This window comes from Peromyscus leucopus, chromosome 16_21, assembly GCF_004664715.2.
Source record: "Peromyscus leucopus breed LL Stock chromosome 16_21, UCI_PerLeu_2.1, whole genome shotgun sequence".
Classification (NCBI taxonomy): Eukaryota; Metazoa; Chordata; class Mammalia; order Rodentia; family Cricetidae; genus Peromyscus; species Peromyscus leucopus.
Genome location: NC_051084.1, coordinates 40,280,345 through 40,299,760, shown reverse-complemented (window position 1 = coordinate 40,299,760; position 19,416 = coordinate 40,280,345). Strand labels below are relative to the sequence as shown.

The 19,416-nt window shown below is 48.2% G+C and overlaps 1 protein-coding gene across 4 annotated transcripts in view; it reads left to right on the top strand.

Annotated features, from left to right (window-relative positions):
- The first annotated feature begins 1,644 nt into the window (after positions 1-1,644).
- Positions 1,645-19,416, top strand: part of Chst10 (carbohydrate sulfotransferase 10) — a 28,183-nt gene continuing 10,411 nt past the window's right edge. Inside the window, exons 1-4 of one of the 4 annotated variants that reach the window (XM_028865749.2) lie at positions 1,645-1,871; positions 3,793-3,899; positions 5,038-5,090; positions 14,447-14,578. In XM_028865749.2, coding sequence (XP_028721582.1) covers positions 3,868-3,899; positions 5,038-5,090; positions 14,447-14,578 — 217 coding nt within the window. In that variant the 5' untranslated portion in view covers positions 1,645-1,871; positions 3,793-3,867. Of the gene's footprint in view, positions 1,872-1,902; positions 2,715-3,792; positions 3,900-5,037; positions 5,127-14,446; positions 14,579-19,416 lie in introns of those variants that run through there. The other 3 variants (XM_028865746.2, XM_028865747.2, XM_028865750.2) reach the window with 3 other exon arrangements.

Below are 19,416 nucleotides of genomic sequence, written 5' to 3'. Positions count from 1 at the left end.
AGCTACAGAGAATGAACTTTTTTTTTTTTTTTTTTTTTTTTTTTTTTTTTTTTTTTTTTTTTTTTTTTTTTTTTGTCTCACAGAAGCTCAGTCCAGTAGTCAGAGCCCAGTTCAGCACTTGTGGGAAGGAGAACAGCCTCTGAGCCACCCTCTACTGCTCTTGAGCTAATTTCACAGATTGTGTGTGTGTGTGTGTGTGTGTGTGTGTGTGTGTGTGTGTGTGTAGAGGGGTGTCCAGTTTCTACATTCACTGTCTGTATTGAGTTCATGGGGAACTGCTAGTCTGCAGACGACTCCTTCTGAGATAAGTTCACCAGCCCTGCCCACTTTGTAAAGGATTTTCTGCAGAAGCCTCTTAACCTTATGTAGCTGGGGCATGGGGGTGGGGGAAGAAAAAGAAAAAGAAAGAAAAGTAACTATCCTACCCTTCTCTCCATCACAAAGGCAAGTGGGACTACCTAACTGCCAAACCAGTAAAGGTTAATTCAAAACAGCTGGCTCTGCGTAAAATGCTAACCCCAGAAACCTGAGGTCACCACTGGCATCAGTTCTGTACCAACCACAAACCTTCTTCCTTTTTTTTTTTTTTTTTTCCTTTTTTTTCTTTTTTTGGACAGGGTTTCTCTGCATAGCCCTGGCTGTCCTGAAACTTGTTCTATAGACCAGGCTGGCTTCGAACTCAAGGATTTGCCTGCCTGCCTGCCTGTCTCCCTAGTGCTGGGATTCAAGGTGTGTGCCACCGTGCCCAGCTAGCTAGCCCTGCTTCTTAATCAGGCTTTAATAAGACCTAACAAAATTCCCATCAGGCCAGTTAAGAAACTACGGATGGGGGCTGGAGAGATGGTACAGTGCTTAAGAGCTGGTACCACCTTTGCAGAGGACCTGAGTTCAGTTCCTAGCACCCACATTGGATAACTCACAACGCCCTCCTAATTCTAGCTGGAAGGGATCCCGCACTCTTCTGGACTCAGTAGGCCCCGGTATTCAAGTACATGTACACACACACACAGACACACACAGACACACAGACACACACACACACACACACACACACATTCACAAAATTAAAAATAATAATAAATAATTAAAAAGAAATTATGGGTGGAGGAAGGTATGATGCCCAGTGCTTATCCTGCCCTACATTGAGGCAGGGACAGGAGGATTGCCTCATGTAGGAGGCCCACCTGAGCTTCATAGTAATTTCTAGGTCAGTCTGTGCTACAGTGTGAAGTACGATCTTTAAAAAATAAATAAATAAAAGGCAGAATAAAAACTATCTAAGGAAGAATACAGATTTGTGCTGTACCAAAGCTCATATGATCTGACGTTTCCCAAGTTTAAAAAAATTAAAGAATGATTATTGATCTATTTATATGGTTTTTTGTTTGTTTGTTTGCATTGCCTTTTTTTTTTTAGTTGTGGATTTTGTTTGCTTTCTCAGAGGTGTTTTCCGGCGCCTTGCTGTTGGTGCATCTGTCTAATTTCTCCTCGGGAGGGTAGGTGGGGGCCAATGGGGACCAGGGGGCCTGAGATGATGGCTGCGCGGTGCCTCCTCCAAGCTTCCTGCGACGCGGACGCGCGCGCAAGCACGGCGGCGGCCGGGCGCGCGCGCGAGGCGGCGACGCGCAGGGCCAGGCCGGCGCTCGGGGAGCCACGGTGGGCGGCGGCCTCGCGCCTCGGAGCCAGCGCGCGCCCGGCTTCCTCCTTCCGGCGCCGCTACATCCCTGCACCCCGCCGGCGGCGGCGGGTAGCGGCGCGAAGGCTTGGGGCGGGGCTGGCCTCCGGGACACCAGGGACGCCCACAGGCCCGGGGAGGCTGGAGCAGAGTGCTGGCAGCCCGGGAGGAGATCGCGAGCGCCGGCTGCACAGGGGTGAGCTGGGAACCCGGGGACCGCGGGGTCCCCCACCCCCATCCCGGGTGGACAGAAGGGTGATGGAATCGGTTTTCCTTGGCGAGCCACCTCAGTGTGTATTGGGGCGACTTAAAGACATCCCTGGATGTCTTTCCGGGAAGAGCTTTCATCACTTAATTATGCAACGAGGCGACGTCCTTGTGCGGGATGCAGTGATGAATGGAATCAGTAATACTTGTGTACCATCCATCATCTACCTCTGCCATCCTGGGCTGGGAATTTGCATTTGTAATTGGGGGCTGGAAAGAGGAGAACCTTTTTCCCTCTTGGGTCCCCGGGGCGTGCGGGGAAGGAGGACGGAGAGGGAGGAACCTGTGCAGCTTTTCCGAGTGAGCGCACGGTTGAGCGCGGCTCCTGTGGCGCCGGAGGGAAGGACCGACTGGAACCGCAAGAGCGCTGCCAGCAGGTCCAGCGTGCTCCACCTCAGACTTTCTCCACCAAGAGGCCTGTCAGAAGTTGGAGGTCTAGACGTCAATTTCTGCACTTTCTGTCTGAACAGATGAAACAGGTTTTCCAAGGGCTGGTGGTGCCTTTTCTCTCTCCAAGTCTGCTCCAGGCAGGAAAGGGCTGGGCAGTGAATACAAAGTAGCTAGCGCAGCCAGGTTCTGGTTAGCTGAGCAGCGGGATTTGTCTAAAAATTGGTCCTAACCAGACAGAGGCTCTGGGCCACAAGGAGTTGGGTCACTGCGTTGGTCTCCTCGAATTGCCAGAGTGGGGGAACGTCTTGAGATATTCTTAAAATAAGGCAGCTCAGCTTTGTTCTGGCTTGCTGATCACCAGCCAGGACTTCATCTTTTTTAGGTGAGTGGGTTAAAAAGAAAAGACACAAAGAGAAATAAATGGCTTTCCACCTTTGGGTCCCCAGGATAATTAGGGCATAATTCATCTTGAAGCAGAATTGAAATTCAAGATGAAAAGAAACATCTTTACATGGTTGCTCTTGACCCCGAAGAACGGAATCTTAAGGAAATAACCTGGGAAAGTCTCTACTTCCCGGAAACAAAAATGGGGGTTTCTTGTAAAGCTGAACAGAGAGCATCGGAAAGAATTTGTAAATATTCTGGACCATTTTCAGTAATAGTTGGGTCATTTTTTAAGCTTCAGGAAATTATGCAATGAAGAATTATGGGAGAGTCAGGAATATAGCAGGGAGAGGACTATGGGAGACCTTAGAGACTTCAGATCCAGTCTGTTTTCTCTTCACACAATCTGAATTGTTCAAGATATGTGACATGAGATTGCCTTTAATTTTAACATTGAGGTGTTTTGTTTTTCTTTTAGAATAAAGGCCATTGTTTGTTTATTCTGCCAATAACCCTATTAAATCTGTGGTCTCTGTAATGACTTTTTTTTTCGGTTATTCATTTATCAAATGGCTTTTGTCCAGAATCTGTCAGGTACTAAAGCCTGAAGGAATCCAGAACCCAGAGTGTATCTGTCATTGGAATAACGGATGGTGCTGTATAAAAATTATTTACCCAATGTCAAACAAAGGAAACAATGGGATTGGATTATTTTCTTCATAAAAATATTTCATTAATAATTTTAATTTTCATACTAAATCACAAAGGTGGATTTTAAATAGCTGGCTCTCTTGGCACACATATATTCTTGTTTATTAAAAAATTCAAGTGCTACCTGCTTCCTGTGAGGGACCTGTTATCCAAAATACAGTTTGTATAGTCCAAGCGACTATTCCCAGTAGAAACTAAGTTATGTTAAGAAAATTGACCTAACTTTCAGTGGTGGTTTTGTTACTCGGTTTTGGTTTTGGTCTTTTTGTTTTGAGATGGGTTTTCATGTAGCCTGGTCTGGCTTCGAACTCTGCAGCTGAGGATGGCCCTGAATTTTCACTGCTATTTTAAATCATCCTACACAGGGACAAGAGGAGCCACAGACCTCAAGCAGAGCAAGTACAGCATGAGAATGTGACACCTCCAACCCCAGGCCTCAGATGGTCCGTGATGGAAAATGTGAACCCACAAGGTATTTAAGGTCATTGCTATTCAATATCCGTAGTGCTTCCTATCTCGCTTGTATAGAGATTTGAGAGAACTTAAACATCTGATGATGAATATATACATGCATACTTAGAAATGTCTCTTTAAATACAGTAGGGGCAAACTCTCAGCAGCTAGCACTGAGTTGGTGCCTGCTGGGTGCATAGACTGTCCCGTGCAGGTGTTCACTATACTCTATTACTCAAAGCTCCCGTCTTGACCATTGTTGTATTTCTCACTGGCCAGAGTTAGGATGTGTTTTTGTCCTGCTAACCAAGGACAGCCCAACCTTCTAAGGCAGGGTTGGAAGGACTGCAGCAGAAAAATTCTGAACTCTGATCCAGAGAAATAGACACTCTGAATGTAAAAGCTCGGTGGTCTATAATACAACTATATACCACAAATTTGTATGCTGTTCTGTGCTTTATTAAGTTGTAGTTTAATAAATTTGTTGCTACACCACAATTCAAAAATCAAAAAGTCTGACCAGGCAGTGGTGGCGCACGCCTTTAATGCCAGCACTCGGGAGGCAGAGGCAGGTGGATCTCTGTAAGTTTGAGGCCAGCCTGGGCTACAGAGCGAGATCCAGGACAGGCACCAAAACTACAGAGAAACCCTGTCTCAAAAAAAACAAAAACAAAAACAAAACAAAAATCCAATAGTCTGACAGACAGATGATACCCTCATTGTACCAGCCTTGGGGTCTGTTTCTCTTCTCCCCAGTGTCCTTCTAGGGGTGACAGCTCCTTGTTATTACTAAATTGTAGGACGTTTCCTTTGTGTGTGGAAGTATTACAGAAGTTGAACACTGTATCTGCGAAGCCTGAGATATGTGTGATAGGGTGAGGACCAGGGCTTCCATCTCAGCCCCAGAGGGCAATCAGCAGCTCTGCTCCCAGGCTCCCCTCAAGCCCTTGCTCATGTTATACCAGGGACACCAGCCTCCTTGTAGCTTTCAGAATTCCAGAACCTAGACTGTGGTTTAGTCAACTCTTCCTGATTTGCTCTATTCCCAACCCGCCTCCCCCCCCCCATTTTTTTTACCAGTTTTGTTTTAATAAAACATAATTTTTATTATATCAAATTATGCATTCAAATATACAGTTTCAGTCATTTTCTTCCAGATGTTTTGATCAACTCATTGTAAACAAGGAGCTGAAATCTGCATACAGTCTTGGTACGAGAATGTCCAGGGTCCTGGTCAGGAGGGCAGGTGGATTGTTCTTTTCATTGTTTATAATTTGTGCATGTTTTTACATTTATTTATTTTGTACTCTCACACACACATACTATGTATGTATATATATATATATATATATATATTTATATACATATACACACTATATCTGTCTACAAATACAGTGTGTGTGTGTGTGTGTGTGTGTGTGTGTGTGTGTTTACAAGCGTGTGTGTGGCAGGATACAGCATGTGGAGGTCAGAGGACAACTTTGGGGAGTCAATCCTTTCCGTCCACCATGTGGGTACCAAGGATTAAATTCAGGTCCTCAGGCCTGGCAGCAATCACATTTACCCTTGAACCATCTCACAGGTCCAATTTAAGCATTTTTAAGATTGACATAAAAGAATTCAGAGTCATAGACACACTTAAGCAAAGAAACTACATAGAGCAGGACCTGACAGTGTATGACAAAGCCAGCCCCTACTAAGTGGAAATTGCAGATACCGGAAGTCCTCCTCCGCAATTGGGTGATAGGAATATATTCAAGTTTGGAGGGAGACACTGGTGTTTGTGGGCAAACAATAGTCTGCTGAAAAGTCACTTCATGTCTTTTAAACTAGTGATTAAAAAAAAAAAAGTTGGGTCATGCGTAACTTCTTAAAATGTACGTCTTAATTAATTAACTGCAAAATCCACGCCTCCCAATCTTTGAGACTATACATTCAGAACTAGTGAACCATGGTAGAAAGAAAAAAAAAAAAAAAAAATCAGCTGTTAGCATTCTGAAAACAGGAGTCTTGTCTCAGCTAGAGAAATGAACTGTCCCCTCCCACCCTGCAGGACCATCAGGGAGCCCAGGACCTGGCCTTGTGTCCTGTGTCTTGGCGCTGCCAGTGAGGATGAAGATGTCTCGTTTTAGTCTCTCCAGGGAGGGCTTGCTCCCTGCACTTACAGGACTGTCTCTTTGCCCCACTCTTGAACGGTGTAACCAGCAGCTCTGCCTCTTTGCTCTAAGGCGGCGCCTAGCTGACCCCAGTTCCCTGGGTGGGGCCCGGCAATGGTGGCCTATAGTCACTTAGCAGTTGGTGGTACTGGAAAGACACCACCAGGCTTGTGGGAGGCAAGCGGTCGTTTCCAGTGGTGAGTGCGGTGGCGGGCACGTGCTCTGCGGTATCCACCTTGCTAAAATGCTCACCACTTTTAACAGCTTTCCCCTCTGGAGACCCCAGGCTTCATGCTCTTACCTTCCTCTGTTGCTAAGCACAGGTCTTTCACCTAGCACATCAGTCTATTAGCATTCAGTACTGGAGCAGGGAACGCGCGTTGCTGTGTTCTCAGGGGCTCAGATCAGCACTTGGTGACTATTACTGAGCAAGTGAATGCCTAAAGCCTCTTTAAACAGAGTTGATGGGGCTTGCGTGCCACAGGACTCTCTTCGGAGCCTTTCCTAAACCCGTGTGCACATATTAAAAGCAGAGTGACGGATGGGATTAGACTTGATCGCAGAACGGGGAAGACTTCCCGCTTCAGCAGGGGAAAAGCTTGGACAGTTGAGAAAAATGAATCTACAGGCATCCCTTTTTTTAAAATGCAGGAGATGGGAGAGTCTCATCAAAAGACAGTACCTGCACTGTGGCTGTCGTTAGTAATTACAGACATTCAGATGTGCATTGCCTCTCTTTTGTTCGGAAGAGAAAAAGAGGCTTCGGCTTCTCGTGGGTTCTGCAGTGCTTCCCCCCCCCCCCAGCCCTTGCTGTCTCCATCTAGTCTAGTTCTGTCTGTGGGTTTCCAGAGCCCACCCTCTGGCTGGGAATCAGATGTTGGCATCTTGACATGTGTAAGTGCCACTTAATGACTGCATGGAGAGGAAAGCGCTGAAAAGATGGATATGCCAGCTCCTGGGGGCTGGGGCTCTGTGTGCAGGAGCACGCTGTGACCAGGGAGGTGTGGGCACATTCAGCTCTGCCCTCGCCATGAGCTGGAAGTGGCATGGTGGGGGCTGTATTGGCTCCTTGAACAATGGGGAGTTAATTACAGAAAATGTCAGGCTTTTTCAAGGCTATTCATCACCTGGTTACCGGGAAGCGGTGGCCTTTAATGGAACCCTGAGGGAAGCACGGCAATGCCAGCCTCCAGTCCCCTTGCAGCTGGACATTGTGAGCCTGGACCTTAACGCCCTGGCGTGGTGGCAAGCCCCACGGAGAAGATTTGTATTTAGGGGCACGGTACAGAGAAGTGAGGCTGGGAGAATTGGGGGTGCTTTTTGTTTAGAAAATAGGGCACATCGTCACAGGGTTTCTTTCCCCGGGGGCAGCGAATCTTAACTCTGTACAGAGTCTAGTTCCCCATAGATGGAAGAGCAAGAAAGGGGTGAGATAGAGACACTCATGGAAGATTGGCTTAGATTCTAATTAAACCTTCTCAGCTGTTTATTAAGAGCACTGTAATTCAGAGTCTCATTGGACTGCCATGGCTCCATAAGATTTTGCAGCCAGTCCTCTTAAGATGGAGGAAGAGTACCTATTGCTCTGGAATGTGCCAAGAATCTGCATTTTAACCAGACCCCTGGGCCTGCGGCAGGGGCCAGGTTCCTGTGGGTTTATTAGACTTGAGAGTCGACAAGGACAATTGAGACTGTTGTGTCTCCAACACCTATCCTATCGGATGAAAGAACATACGTTTTTTATGGTGAATTTGAGAAATGATTAATTTTTAATTACTTTGTCCATTCAACTTAGCTACACATGTATATGTCCATGCCAAAAATAAAAATTAAAAAAAAAATAAAGCACACGGTCACTTCAAAGGAAATAAGAAATGGTTGTTCTGGGGATGAATGTGAATGATCATGGCCTGGGAACGTGGATTCGGATACCACATTCTAACTGGTAGCAATTTCATCAAGTTTTATCGTGACAGAGCAAAGAAAACCACTCAGTTTCCAAAGACATTAACATCGGGTATGTGGGCTCCAGCAAAGTAGGGCAGCCTCTGCTGTGGGCCTCAGATACTATCTGGTGGCAGGCTTAGTCTTCCAGTTGTTGGAAGCTAGGGGTCTGTTCATACATTCTAAATGAATTTATCACGGAGTCACAAGGATGTTAGGCCACCCACAGAGCTGGGCAGTAAATGAATATTTTGCATGCTGAAGATAGCCCAAGATGATTGGCCTGCAGACCTGTCACAGTCTACCTCTCCACAATCACTAAAGTTTATCGTTGTGTAAAGATTTATTGTTTGTGTCTGTGTGTGTCTGTGTGCATGTATGTGCAGGTGCAGGTGCCCACGAAAGCCAGGAAATGGCCTTGGATCCCCTGGAGTTAGAGTTATGGGTGGTTGGGAGCTGCCCAGTATGGGTGCTGGGGACCGAACGCTGATCCTCTGAAGGAGAAGCAAGTACTCTTCACAGCTGAGCCATCTCCCCAGACTCTCGTGGAAGTTTTAAATCAGAACATTTAACATTGGTGTGGCGCTTTTTTTTTTTTCTGTGAACTTTCTAGCCTCCTCACTTCTGGGGTTCCTGTGTTATAAAGAGGAGTAACGTAGGAACCGAGGGGAATGGGTGTTTTGAGAGAGGACTAGGCTAGAGTCTCACTAGTTGGCTCACATTGCATGCAACTTGGAAGCCAAGGTCTGGCTTATGTTTGAACCGTGTTCCTTTGAGTCACGGCTTTTCCGCTTGTGCCTGTGTGAACGAACCACTCTATTGTCTCACTATAGGCCATGAGCGGGCACGCTAAATGCTTAAACATTGTGTGTCTCCCCGGTCTGGTTTCACCAGCTGTAGTGTGTCTGTTTGGTGAGCACCATGGGCAACGCAGTCTTCTCTGCCAGCCCGATTTAACTGCCCCGCTCTACCCCCACCCACTCTGTCCTGTCACAGGGAAAGAACTACCTGCTTTGTGTCTCCTCTGGTTGAAGTACAGCAGCTCAGACAAGTGGAGGGAGACGCTCCAACCATGCCTGTAGCCCCGTTTCCTTGAAAGAAAACCCAAGGTCAGCAAAACCACAGTGGGGTGTTAGGAAAGGGTCTTTGCTGTATTATTCTCTGCAGTTTATGCTTAATTACACAGTTTTAAAGCAAATAGGAATTAACCAAGGAAGAGAAATATGCATTTGCCCAATGTTCCAAAAGCGCATTGGCACATTGGCCCGCTCTCCAGTTTTTCCTGGCTAGAAAAGTCCATACCTCCCTTTCCCCAAACTGCATGTGGTGAAGAAACTGTGGCTAATACTAGTGATGCAGAAAAAAAAAAATTAAACAGCAGCTAAAAGCATCAGGGTGTGTGGGTGTAGGTGGCATTCTTTGATATTTCCTTCGTTTTTTATTGTGAGAAGGCTATGTGCTGTAGAAAAAAAAACTTTTAAAACAAATATGTCTAACGTAAAAGTGACTGTTTCTCCATCTTCTTGGGTATAATTCTGTATATTATGGTATGCATATGCACATAGTCATATTCTCAAGTACAGTATGTATGCCTGTTTTATTTTTATTAACAAATAGGATCAGACACCAGTCCTGTATCTCTCCCTTTTCTATGTACTGATGATACATGTTGACGCTGGGTCTATCCCATAGGCTTGCCTTTTAGTGTATTAGTGTTTTCTTTTAAACTTAAAGTTCTTGGACCCCAGCATGATTTCTTAACTCTTCCATCAACATAAAGATTTATTTTATTTTTATTTATGTATATGTCTGGGTCCATATGGACATGTGCATGTGAGTGCAGGTGTTCACAGAGGCCAGAAGCAGGCATTGGTAGAATCTTCTGGGGTTGGGGTTACAGGCAGTTGTGAGCCGCCAGACGTAGGTGTTGGGAGCCAACCTCATCCGGTCTTCTGGAGGAACAGCAAAAGCTCTTGACCACTGAGCTGTCTCTTCAACACAGCAGCATGTTTTAAGTTCAGTGGCAATTCAAGAACATGCGCACACTGTGACTTAGAAAGTACCTGATTTCAAGTAACACTGAAGTGCTAGGAGTTTTGATGTTTCCTGGTGTCAGTTATTGGGTATTGAATGATTAGTGTCCCTCATGTTGAGGCTGGAACCCTCTGAGTCTTCAAGGTGGCACCCTGCTTTAGGAAGATGGCAACATTAGCAAGCTGCTTCCTGAGGTCTGTGTGCATGAGGTGCTGTTCTAGTCCTTGGTATGTGAACCAGTTGGCACGGGCTCACATGCATGGAGGGGCAACAGGCAGTGCTTAGCAAGAGCCCAGGGCTGCCAGATGAGAGAGACCAATGTTGGGGCACCAACCGGCCTGTGATGAGGGAAAGTGGCCCTCCCTCTCCTCGTGGTGTGGGAGCACTTTGAACATCAGCGGTAAAGAGCCCACAGCAGGACGTGGGGTCATGGGTCAGCAACAGTCTAGCCTGGGCTGGTCTTGAGACACCGGTAAGGACTTGGCATTGCCGTTCTTTTTTTTTTTTTTTTTTTTTTTTTTTGGTTTTTTGAGACAGGGTTTCTCTGTGTAGCTTTGCACCTTTCCTGGAACTCACTTGGTAGCCCAGGCTGGCCTCGAACTCACAGAGATCCGCCTGCCTCTGCCTCCCGAGTGCTGGGATTAAAGGCGTGCGCCACCGCCCGGCGGCATTGCCGTTCTTTTCAGAGGACCAGTTTGAACGGGAGCTAGTGTTTGTGCTCATAGGCTTTCCAGGTCCTCATGCCCCACAGGAGATCCTTGTGTCTTAAGAAGGGCAGTAAATGAGTTGTAGAGTGGGTAGGAGAGAAGTTGGAGCCTTGGAATTGCTTCTCTACCTCCCCCAAGCCTGCACAGGAGCTGGGCTGGGAAAGAAAGGGACTGTCTAACTATCAGCACTGAGGACATTTTACACACATTGCATTGAAAATTAAACTTTTTGGAAAATAAAGTGCACACTGGATGTGACTATAAGCTGTGTGAATGTTGAGATACCGCAACAGACTCTTCTGTGGGAACATCAACAGATTGGCACGTGTGCAGATGGTAGTTTTATCCATAGAACTGAGAAATTTGGGGCCCAGGCAGCCATTCACCAAAAGTCTGCAGCCACCCAGCTAGAGGGCAAGGAGGATAGACATGCTCTGGTACCAGCCCTGCCTTGGTACCAGCCCAGTGGAGAGCGCCTGGGAGTCCTTGGTTTAAGGATACTGCAGGGCAAGCATGGCTGGACTTTCCAGCCTCTGACTCTGAAGTTCCTCCCTGCCACACCAGGCTTCCTACAGTGTCTGTGAGGCTCAGCGTTTCAGAGAACTGTTTATGGATCCCTTCCAGCTTCTGTAAAGGTGGGTGGGCCCAGTGGGTACACCCAATCAGATGCCCTCAGAAGACCAGTTCCCACTGAGATTAGATTCATTAATATAACCCCCCACCCCCAGAGCCTGAAGGTGTGCTCAGGGACCAGAATGCTCATGGGAAATGAACAGAGGGGTCAGTGCCTGGGTGTCCCCTGTCAGCGGCTATGCAGAGTGAGCAAATCTGTGTGTGTGAGAGGGGGCATCCCAGGCCTCCTCTGTGTGCCCTCGCTCACAGAACACAGCTCAGGAGAGAGTGGGCCATTCCGCACAAGGGCCTCTTTGTTCGGAACTGCCCCCAGCTCCCTGAGACTCCGTCTGGCCACTTTATTCCTCTGCTACCCCACCAGCCTCTCCGCTGCAGGATTTCTCAGCAGGCCACTCCCATCCAGCCCGTGGGGGTGCCTCCTCCAAGAGTCACTGTCTTGAGGACACGTTGAATGAACTTGGGACCGCAGGATCCAGCACAGCCTGACTCTCACCTGTCTGTCGGAGGGCAAAGCAAGACATCACCTGAGATGGCATCTCTACCCTCCTTTCCCATCTCTCTGGGACACACTGCATTGCTGTATTCATTTCCCGTCACCACAGTAGAAGAACGTGGAGGGGTGCCGAGGGGTTGGCCAACCTGGTTCTACCAGGGTCTAGACAGTAGGGAGTGGGTGCTTGACCTGAACCAACAGGCCATTCTTCAGTGACGGGGTCCTAAGTGGGAGGGCCAGGAGATGAGAAAGATACAAGACAGAAAGCCGGGGTCAGGGCTTCCTGCCCAAGCTGTGTCTTATGCCAAGCAAGCTTGTTCAGAAGTACAGTGTCTTATATACTATTTTGGGGAGAAAAATGGGGTAGAGTCAGCAGAAAGCCATCCTGGGACAAAGCCAGCAGGTAGCTAATCAGTGTTGCCCAAGGGGAACACAGGCTACCTCAAGGATGTCAGAGAGGAACATGCAGCAAGTTGGGGACTGATAACCAATAGCCCCTTAGGGTAGAAAGAGGTTCTCAAAATCCGCAAGCCACAGCTTCCCCAAGGCCCTGGCAGCAGGCCATTTCTGGTTCTGCCAAGCATGTTCCTGGTTTGGAGATGGAACTACTTTCTGTCTCCATACATCGGGGCCTCAGGGAAAGCCCTGGGGTGATCTAGCTCACAACATGCACTAGTCCTCTGCTGACACAATTTCGTTTTGTGTGTCCCTGCGAGGATGAAGGCCTCGTGTCTGAGGTGGACTCTGGAGGTTAAGTCACAGAGCTGGTGGCCTGAGAGGCAGTCTGAAGTCAGGCCAGGCTGAGATTAGAGGGAAGTTTAAAATTCCACATTGCACTGAGCTGCCCCGTTGAGGAGGGAAGAGAGAATGAGGCTTCATGAGACTTCCCAGAGACACGGAGCAGCCTACCTCAGGCAGCTGAGGGATTTGGCACGTCTTCTAACAGGTAAACTGCAAACACTCAGCTAAATCTCTGTTTCAGAAGTGGCAAATCGCTTCTTCACTCTAGGTATGTCCCATGCAACATTTAAGACATGTCGAAAATGTATGTGTTGTTTCCTAGAAACTTAATGAGGCACGTCCCATTTCTATGTATTTACTCTGGCAGCCTTGCCTGGGGACGTGCAGGAAACGCTAGGCCCAATATATACGCCCAGAAAAATACAGAGATTTTTGTTTGTTTGAGTAGATCCTGTAAATGTATTTGTTTGTGCGAAATGTAAACTAAACTGGGCTCCTATTTTTGTATATAATTTGGCCACCATACTTGGAGACCCCAGTGAAAACACCCTGGGCCTCACTTGTGGGTGCCTGAGCGTACCCACAAGACACCCTGGAAAGTGTATGCAGTGTGGGAGGTGGCAGGCTCCCTGGCAAACTGTATTCAGACAGGGACGTCAGAGAACCCCTCACTAGGTGCCGTGGAGGGAGCTGGGTTTCTAGGGACACTCTAGACTAGGGTGTTCGGGGAATGAGGAGGGTTATTATTTCCTGGGTCTTGACTGAGCTCTGACCAGGCCGGCCTAGGAAGCTCCTTTCTGAAATCACCCACTGTTAGCAGCCGCAGACGGGGAGACCGGTTCTCTTGTCTAGAGTGGTGTCCGACCTTCGTCAGCTGGTGGCAGACAGCCGAGTTTGATCTCTTTGCGTGGTCTAATCCTGCTTCAAGAAGGGCCACTTGACTGAAACGTACTTGTTTGTCCCTCCTGCTGAGGATTGACTTCCTGGTTCCTTGTGTGTCCTTGCAACAGAGTGTGACTTTTCTGTGACGGGCTGAGGACCAACAGATAATGCCCTATATCCCTCCCAGCCGATAACATGAAGAGCACCCACCCCAAACTTCTACACAGGTCCTTGAGGCAAATGACCTTAGGTTATAGAAGCACAGGTCTCTCTCTCTTTCTTTCTTTCTTTCTTTCTTTCTTTCTTTCTTTCTTTCTTTCTTTCTCTCTCTCTCTCTCTCTCTCTCTCTCTCTCTCTCTTTCCTCCCTCCCTCCCTCCCTCCCTCCCTTCCTTCCTCTCTCTCTCTCTTTCTCTCTTTCTTTTTCTTTATTTATTTATTTATTTATTTATTTATTTATTTATTTATTTATTTTTTACTTAGATTTTCTCCGTGTGGATACACCTTGTCCACCAGTCAGCATTTTAAACACAGCGTCTTGTGCCTGCCTCAGCCTGGTGTCTGCCCTCCAGGAATTGCCCAACAAAGATCTAGTCTAGTCCTTGGCAGGCCTCCTGCTGGACCCCCTCCTCCTTCCAGGCTCTTCCAGGAGCTTCTTATGACACTGCCCTGGGAGACAGGAATCAGGAGGCAGATCTGCAGCATCAAAATCTCCTGGATTCCAGGATGATATTTGTTCACTGTTATTCCCCTCCATTGGGTGTTGGAAGTTGATTTAATTATAAGATTATAGCCCCATTCAGTGGTATCCATTAAATATGAAATGTTAAATTAAATGTCAAGTCGGAATACCCACCGTAGCAAAGAAGAAATGTTCTCGAGGATATTGGTTCTGCTCATTGGAATCACACCTGTGTTATCTTACTTTTTTTTTTTTAATTGCTTGAATGGCCGAGGCCTCTCGCTTGTGTCTTCCAGGAAGGATCATTGAATGGCTCCTGCCTGACAACATGCACCACCAGTGGCTTCTGCTGGCTGCATGCTTCTGGGTGATTTTCATGTTCATGGTGGCCAGCAAGTTCATCACGTTGACGTTTAAAGACCCGGACGGTAGGTGTGCTTCACGGCAGAATGAATTTATGGGCTGGTGGCATTCTCCTGCAGCACTTTTGCCAGGCACCAAGCGTAAAGGACCACTGTCCTGACCAAAGGATACGAGGGGGCTTCCCAAGTCTTCGTAGACCGGAAACCAGATGGAGGAGGGGAGGGGAGGAGATGGCTATGTTGAGTCCCTCCTGCTCTCCTCAAGAGGTGCTTTCTTTGTGGCTGAAGCCACTGTGTCACCTTTGGGATAGAGATGCTTCCTTCCTGCCGTGCCTCTGAGTGCCTGGCTGCAAGGAATGTCACAGGACTCTGCCTCATGTCCGGAGAACACTGGCTGTGGTTGCTCAGCCAGGGCGCCAGCCGTTTGACGCTGGCGACGTGCGGTGGATGGTTTCCCCTCGGCGTAGCGGAAGCAGGGGTTCTTTAAACGGGCCTTGGGAGGCTGTGTTGTAGGATTTCATCTCCCTTTACTAGCCAAAGACTTTCAGGGGAAGAGGATGAAGACGAGTGCCAGATTAGGTCTCAGGCAAGCTGATTCTGCTTCCCGGTCTTGCCGTCTGTTAACCTACGCCTCTGTGTTCACTTACCAAATGGACACACGCCCTGCTCTGACGTCACCAGCTGAGAGGCAGGTTAGTGGAGGGCTGCCGTGTGCATGGAGGTTCTGTACCACTTCCTCCAGGGCCAAGGGGAGGAGCTGAGGAGAGGAGGGGCATGGCTCTTGTGGGGACAGCTCATTAGTGCGGTAGACTGGCCCGAGAAGCAGGTCCTAGGAACTGAGCAGAGAGCTTTGTGCATCCTTCTGTGGTACCCAGCTCATTAGAGGTGCGTCTCGACCAGCAGTGTTCACCACTTACGTCTAGTAGCTGTCCTAACCTGTGACATAGTAGTTTGACCAGTTGTCTGTAGGCTCCTTCTATACCACCAAGAACTCTGGGTAGGTGCCTAGCTATTCTAAGGGCATCTAATATCCCATGCTTCTCCATCCTCTCTGTCCCACTTTACCAATGGAGAGTCAAAACGAAGCAGGTATGGCGGCGGATATGGGAGGAGGAGGAAACCCTAGAGTTAGCCCATGTGGTGGTTCCCCTCACCATGGTTTGCCGATAATCCTTACAGGCACTTCCATCGGGCACCATCTGGCTGTCATCACATGGTCCATCCTCATCTTCCTGAAGTCCCTGGGAGAAAGTTGATGAGGTTTGCATGGCCTAGGGTAGGGGGGTTACACTTGCTGTATCGGACACCCAGAGCCATCGTGGGGTGCTCAGGACCAGGGGCTCCGTCAGAAGCATGAGCTTCAAATCTTAGGGCAAGGCTGGAGTTTGAGCAGTGACCTCAGGGTCCGAGTTGGGAGATTTTTAACAGTGACAGCACAGTCAATAGGGTCATCTCTCGTGAAGACAGAGAACGATTTTCATCTTGGAGGCACTTCCTAGTCAGCTGCCGGGCTCTGTCACCTTCTGCTGATGACACAGATAAAATTCAGAGTTCTGAGATGGGAACCAGCCCCAAATGTAGAACGGCTAAAAGGCTGAGAGCATGTGACTTCTGATCCCCAGATAGATCTCTTAGTAAGGAAGGCATGGGCATGGCAGGGAGGGTTTGTCTTAAACACCAGGACGGTGTGTACTCTACCTCAGTGAGACTCCTGCCAGTCATAGGTAAATAATTGAAGCCTGGTGACGCACACCTTCCACTCTTGCCACTCTGGAAGCTCATGCTGGAGACTGAGTGAGCCTGGGAGTTAAGAGACCAGATGGACCACAAGTGAGGCCCCATCTCAAAAAAAAAAAAAAAAAAAAAAAAAAAGAATTAAAAAATACACTCTTGCATTTTGTTTGTTTGTTTGGTTTTTCGAGACAGGGTTTCTCTGCGTAGCTTTGCGCCTTTCCTGGAACTCACTCTGTAGCCCAGGCTGGCCTCGAACTCACAGAGATCCTCCTGGCTCTGCCTCCCGAGTGCTGAGATTAAAGGCGTGCGCCACCACTGCCCGGCTGCTCTTGTATTTTAATGTTCTCTGACAGGAGTTGTTAAAGAACACCTTCCCAGCAGACTCTGGTAAAGACAATGTCTCTGTACTGGGAGGTCACAGGTTTTACGCTCACTGCTCTCAGAAGGGCACAGACGCCGGAACTTCCAAAACTGAAGAGACATTGAAGGTAAAAAGCCTAGAAGAAAGCCGACGACCCTTTCTTAGGAGAGGCCAGAGGACGGCTTGTAGGAGTACTTCTCTTGGCGTTCAGGGAACCCGGGAACATGGCTAGCCGCCCTGGGAGTTACTCTTTCCTGCTGGTTCTCTTCCCTTGGAGCTGGGTCCTTGGTGTGGGAATCCCAGCTGCAACGTGTGTGTGTGTGTGTGTGTGTGTGTGTGTGTGTGTGTGTGTGTGTGTGTGTGTTTTCTTCATGCCTACCTGTCCGACATGATTTCCCCGGCCACCCGAGCTGAGCCAAGAGCTCATCTGCCCCGACCTGCTGCGTATCCATGTTTGCCGCCTTTGACGCTTCGGTGGTTTGTGTCCGCTCAGCAGTTTGTGCAGTGACCTATCCTTAGCCAGTTTCTTTTTCTGTTGAGCAAGAACCCAGTGTGTATGACCAGATTGTATCAAGGAAAATAAGTCCAGCCCAGTGATAGGTATTTAGTGGCATGACGTGTCAAGATTTGAAGTCATAAATAAACCTTGCGTTCGTCTGTGATAGTTGTACACAGTTTTCTTTTATCTGTCACACCTCCTCTTTCAGTCAGTCTTTGGCCTGATCGCAGCCCCTCAGGTTGCTCCGAATGGCCGACGGTCAGACCCCATGACTTTGCATTATCTCTACCCTCTGCCGGTAGCATGGGTTTGTGGCTGAGCTGTGAGGCGGGAGGAGACATCATTACCTAGCACAGGGGCAGCTAGGGGACGATTGTGGTCGCTTTCAGAAAGGCAAAACAAAGCGGTGCTCTCTTCACAATTGTAGACATTTTGTACAAACCCATAACAGCCATCACTATGACTGTTAGCAACATAATCTTAGACATGAGCTCAGGTGCCCCCCATGCCTTGGGGGATCACAGCCCTTTCACCCTGAAGCTGGGGACTTGCTTCTGATGGGCAGAATGAAGGAGGGACTGACCTCTGGTCACAGCAGCGACGCTGGCAGAACACCAGCAGAACAAAGACAGAAAGCAAAAACTAGGCCACTCTGCTTCCTCCTCTGTCTGTAGTTAGTCAGGGTTGGGTTAGCTAGGGAGAGACTCTGGGGAGCTTCGAAATCACAAAAATGTACACACCAGGGTAATGGCGGACAGGCGAGCTGGGGCTGGAGGGTGAGGTTCCTCGGTGGCCATGGCCTTCTGTGTGCGCCGAGCATGGAAATGAGGTGGTTTTCTTTCCAGAAGCCAGTGGCCAAGTCGGTTATTTAGCATTCAGAACACGTTTCCCTCTACCCGAAATGTAAGGAAACAGGGGTTTCACAAATCCATTTAGCACGTCAACACCCACCGGTGACAGGTTTTGTTAGTGGCGATTGGACCAGTCAGAGCCCCTGCAGTGCAGCCGGGTGGTGGCCACATGACTTCAGCCACCAAGCATCATGCTCTTTATCCTTTGGCAGGCTCCGAACAGCTTGGGCCTGTAGCTCCAGCCAGGTTTGCACTGTTACTCCAGTGTAAACAAAGATGGCTGTGGGGTTCGTGAAGCAGGGACTGTAGTCCAGCCCAGTCACTGAGGTGTGGGAGCACAGTGGTATTATTAGGGCACAGTGAGGTGCCTCCTTTCTCCTTGTGCAGAGGCGAGCCAAAGCAGAGTATGCAGATGCTCGCCTTGCTGCAGGGGGAGCAGCTATTCAGTAGCCTGACAGGGGAGGCGGGTGGTGCTGCAGTTAAGAGCACTAGATGCTCTTCCAGAGGATCCAGGTTCAATTCCCAACACCCACATGGCAGCTCACACCTGTCTGTAACGCCAGTTCTTCCGGCCTCCGTGGGTACCTGGCACGTATGTGGGACAGGTACACATACAAAGTGAAATCACATAAAGATAAAGTAATCAAATCAATTGAAAAGAATAGCTAGACTGGGGTGGCCTGGGGCTGTAGAAAAGCGGGCTCCATGTAGGCATCACTGAACCAAGACGAGGGATGTTTTTATTAAATGAAGTAATACTTTTATATGTTGTTGTGTGCTTTTATTGTATCCTTATGTTTCTGTGAGACATTGAAAGTGCATCTGTTTTCAGGAAGTAATAGATTATGTCCAGATTCTGTTTGAAAGGTTTCTACAAAAATCTGTTGATTTCAAGTTTTGCTCAGCTGAGTGGTTTGTAAACTGTCCTCTAGTCTGGCTTACAGTCATGTGAGCTCTGACGTGAACATGGAAACTCTAGCCTGACAGCTGGAGTTTTGTTTTTGTTTTTTGTTTGTAAATTAAATTCTGGGGGGAGGGTGCTCTGGAGATCACTGAGGGGTGGCATGCAATTATAAGAAATACCACTGAGGGACTGGAGACCTGACTCATCAGGATAAGAGCACTGGCTGCTCTTGTAGAGGACCCAGGTTTAGAGCACAACTCCTAATTGGTCTTAATAATAAAAGCCCAGAGCCAGATATCAGGGTAAATGCTGAAAGATCAGTAAAGGAGCCAGCCACTAGAGGGACTTCTTACCTCTACCGAATCCTCAGCCTGAAAGGGTCCAAGCTCCTGTCTCCACCCCTGCCTTATCACTTCCTCTCTCTGCCCAGCCATATCACTTCCTGTTTCCTCCTGCCAAGTGGTGGGATTAAAGGTGTGCGCCCCCACTGCCTGGCCTCTAGTGGCCAGCTCCACACTCTGATCTCCAGGCAAGATTTATTTGTAAAAGCACAAA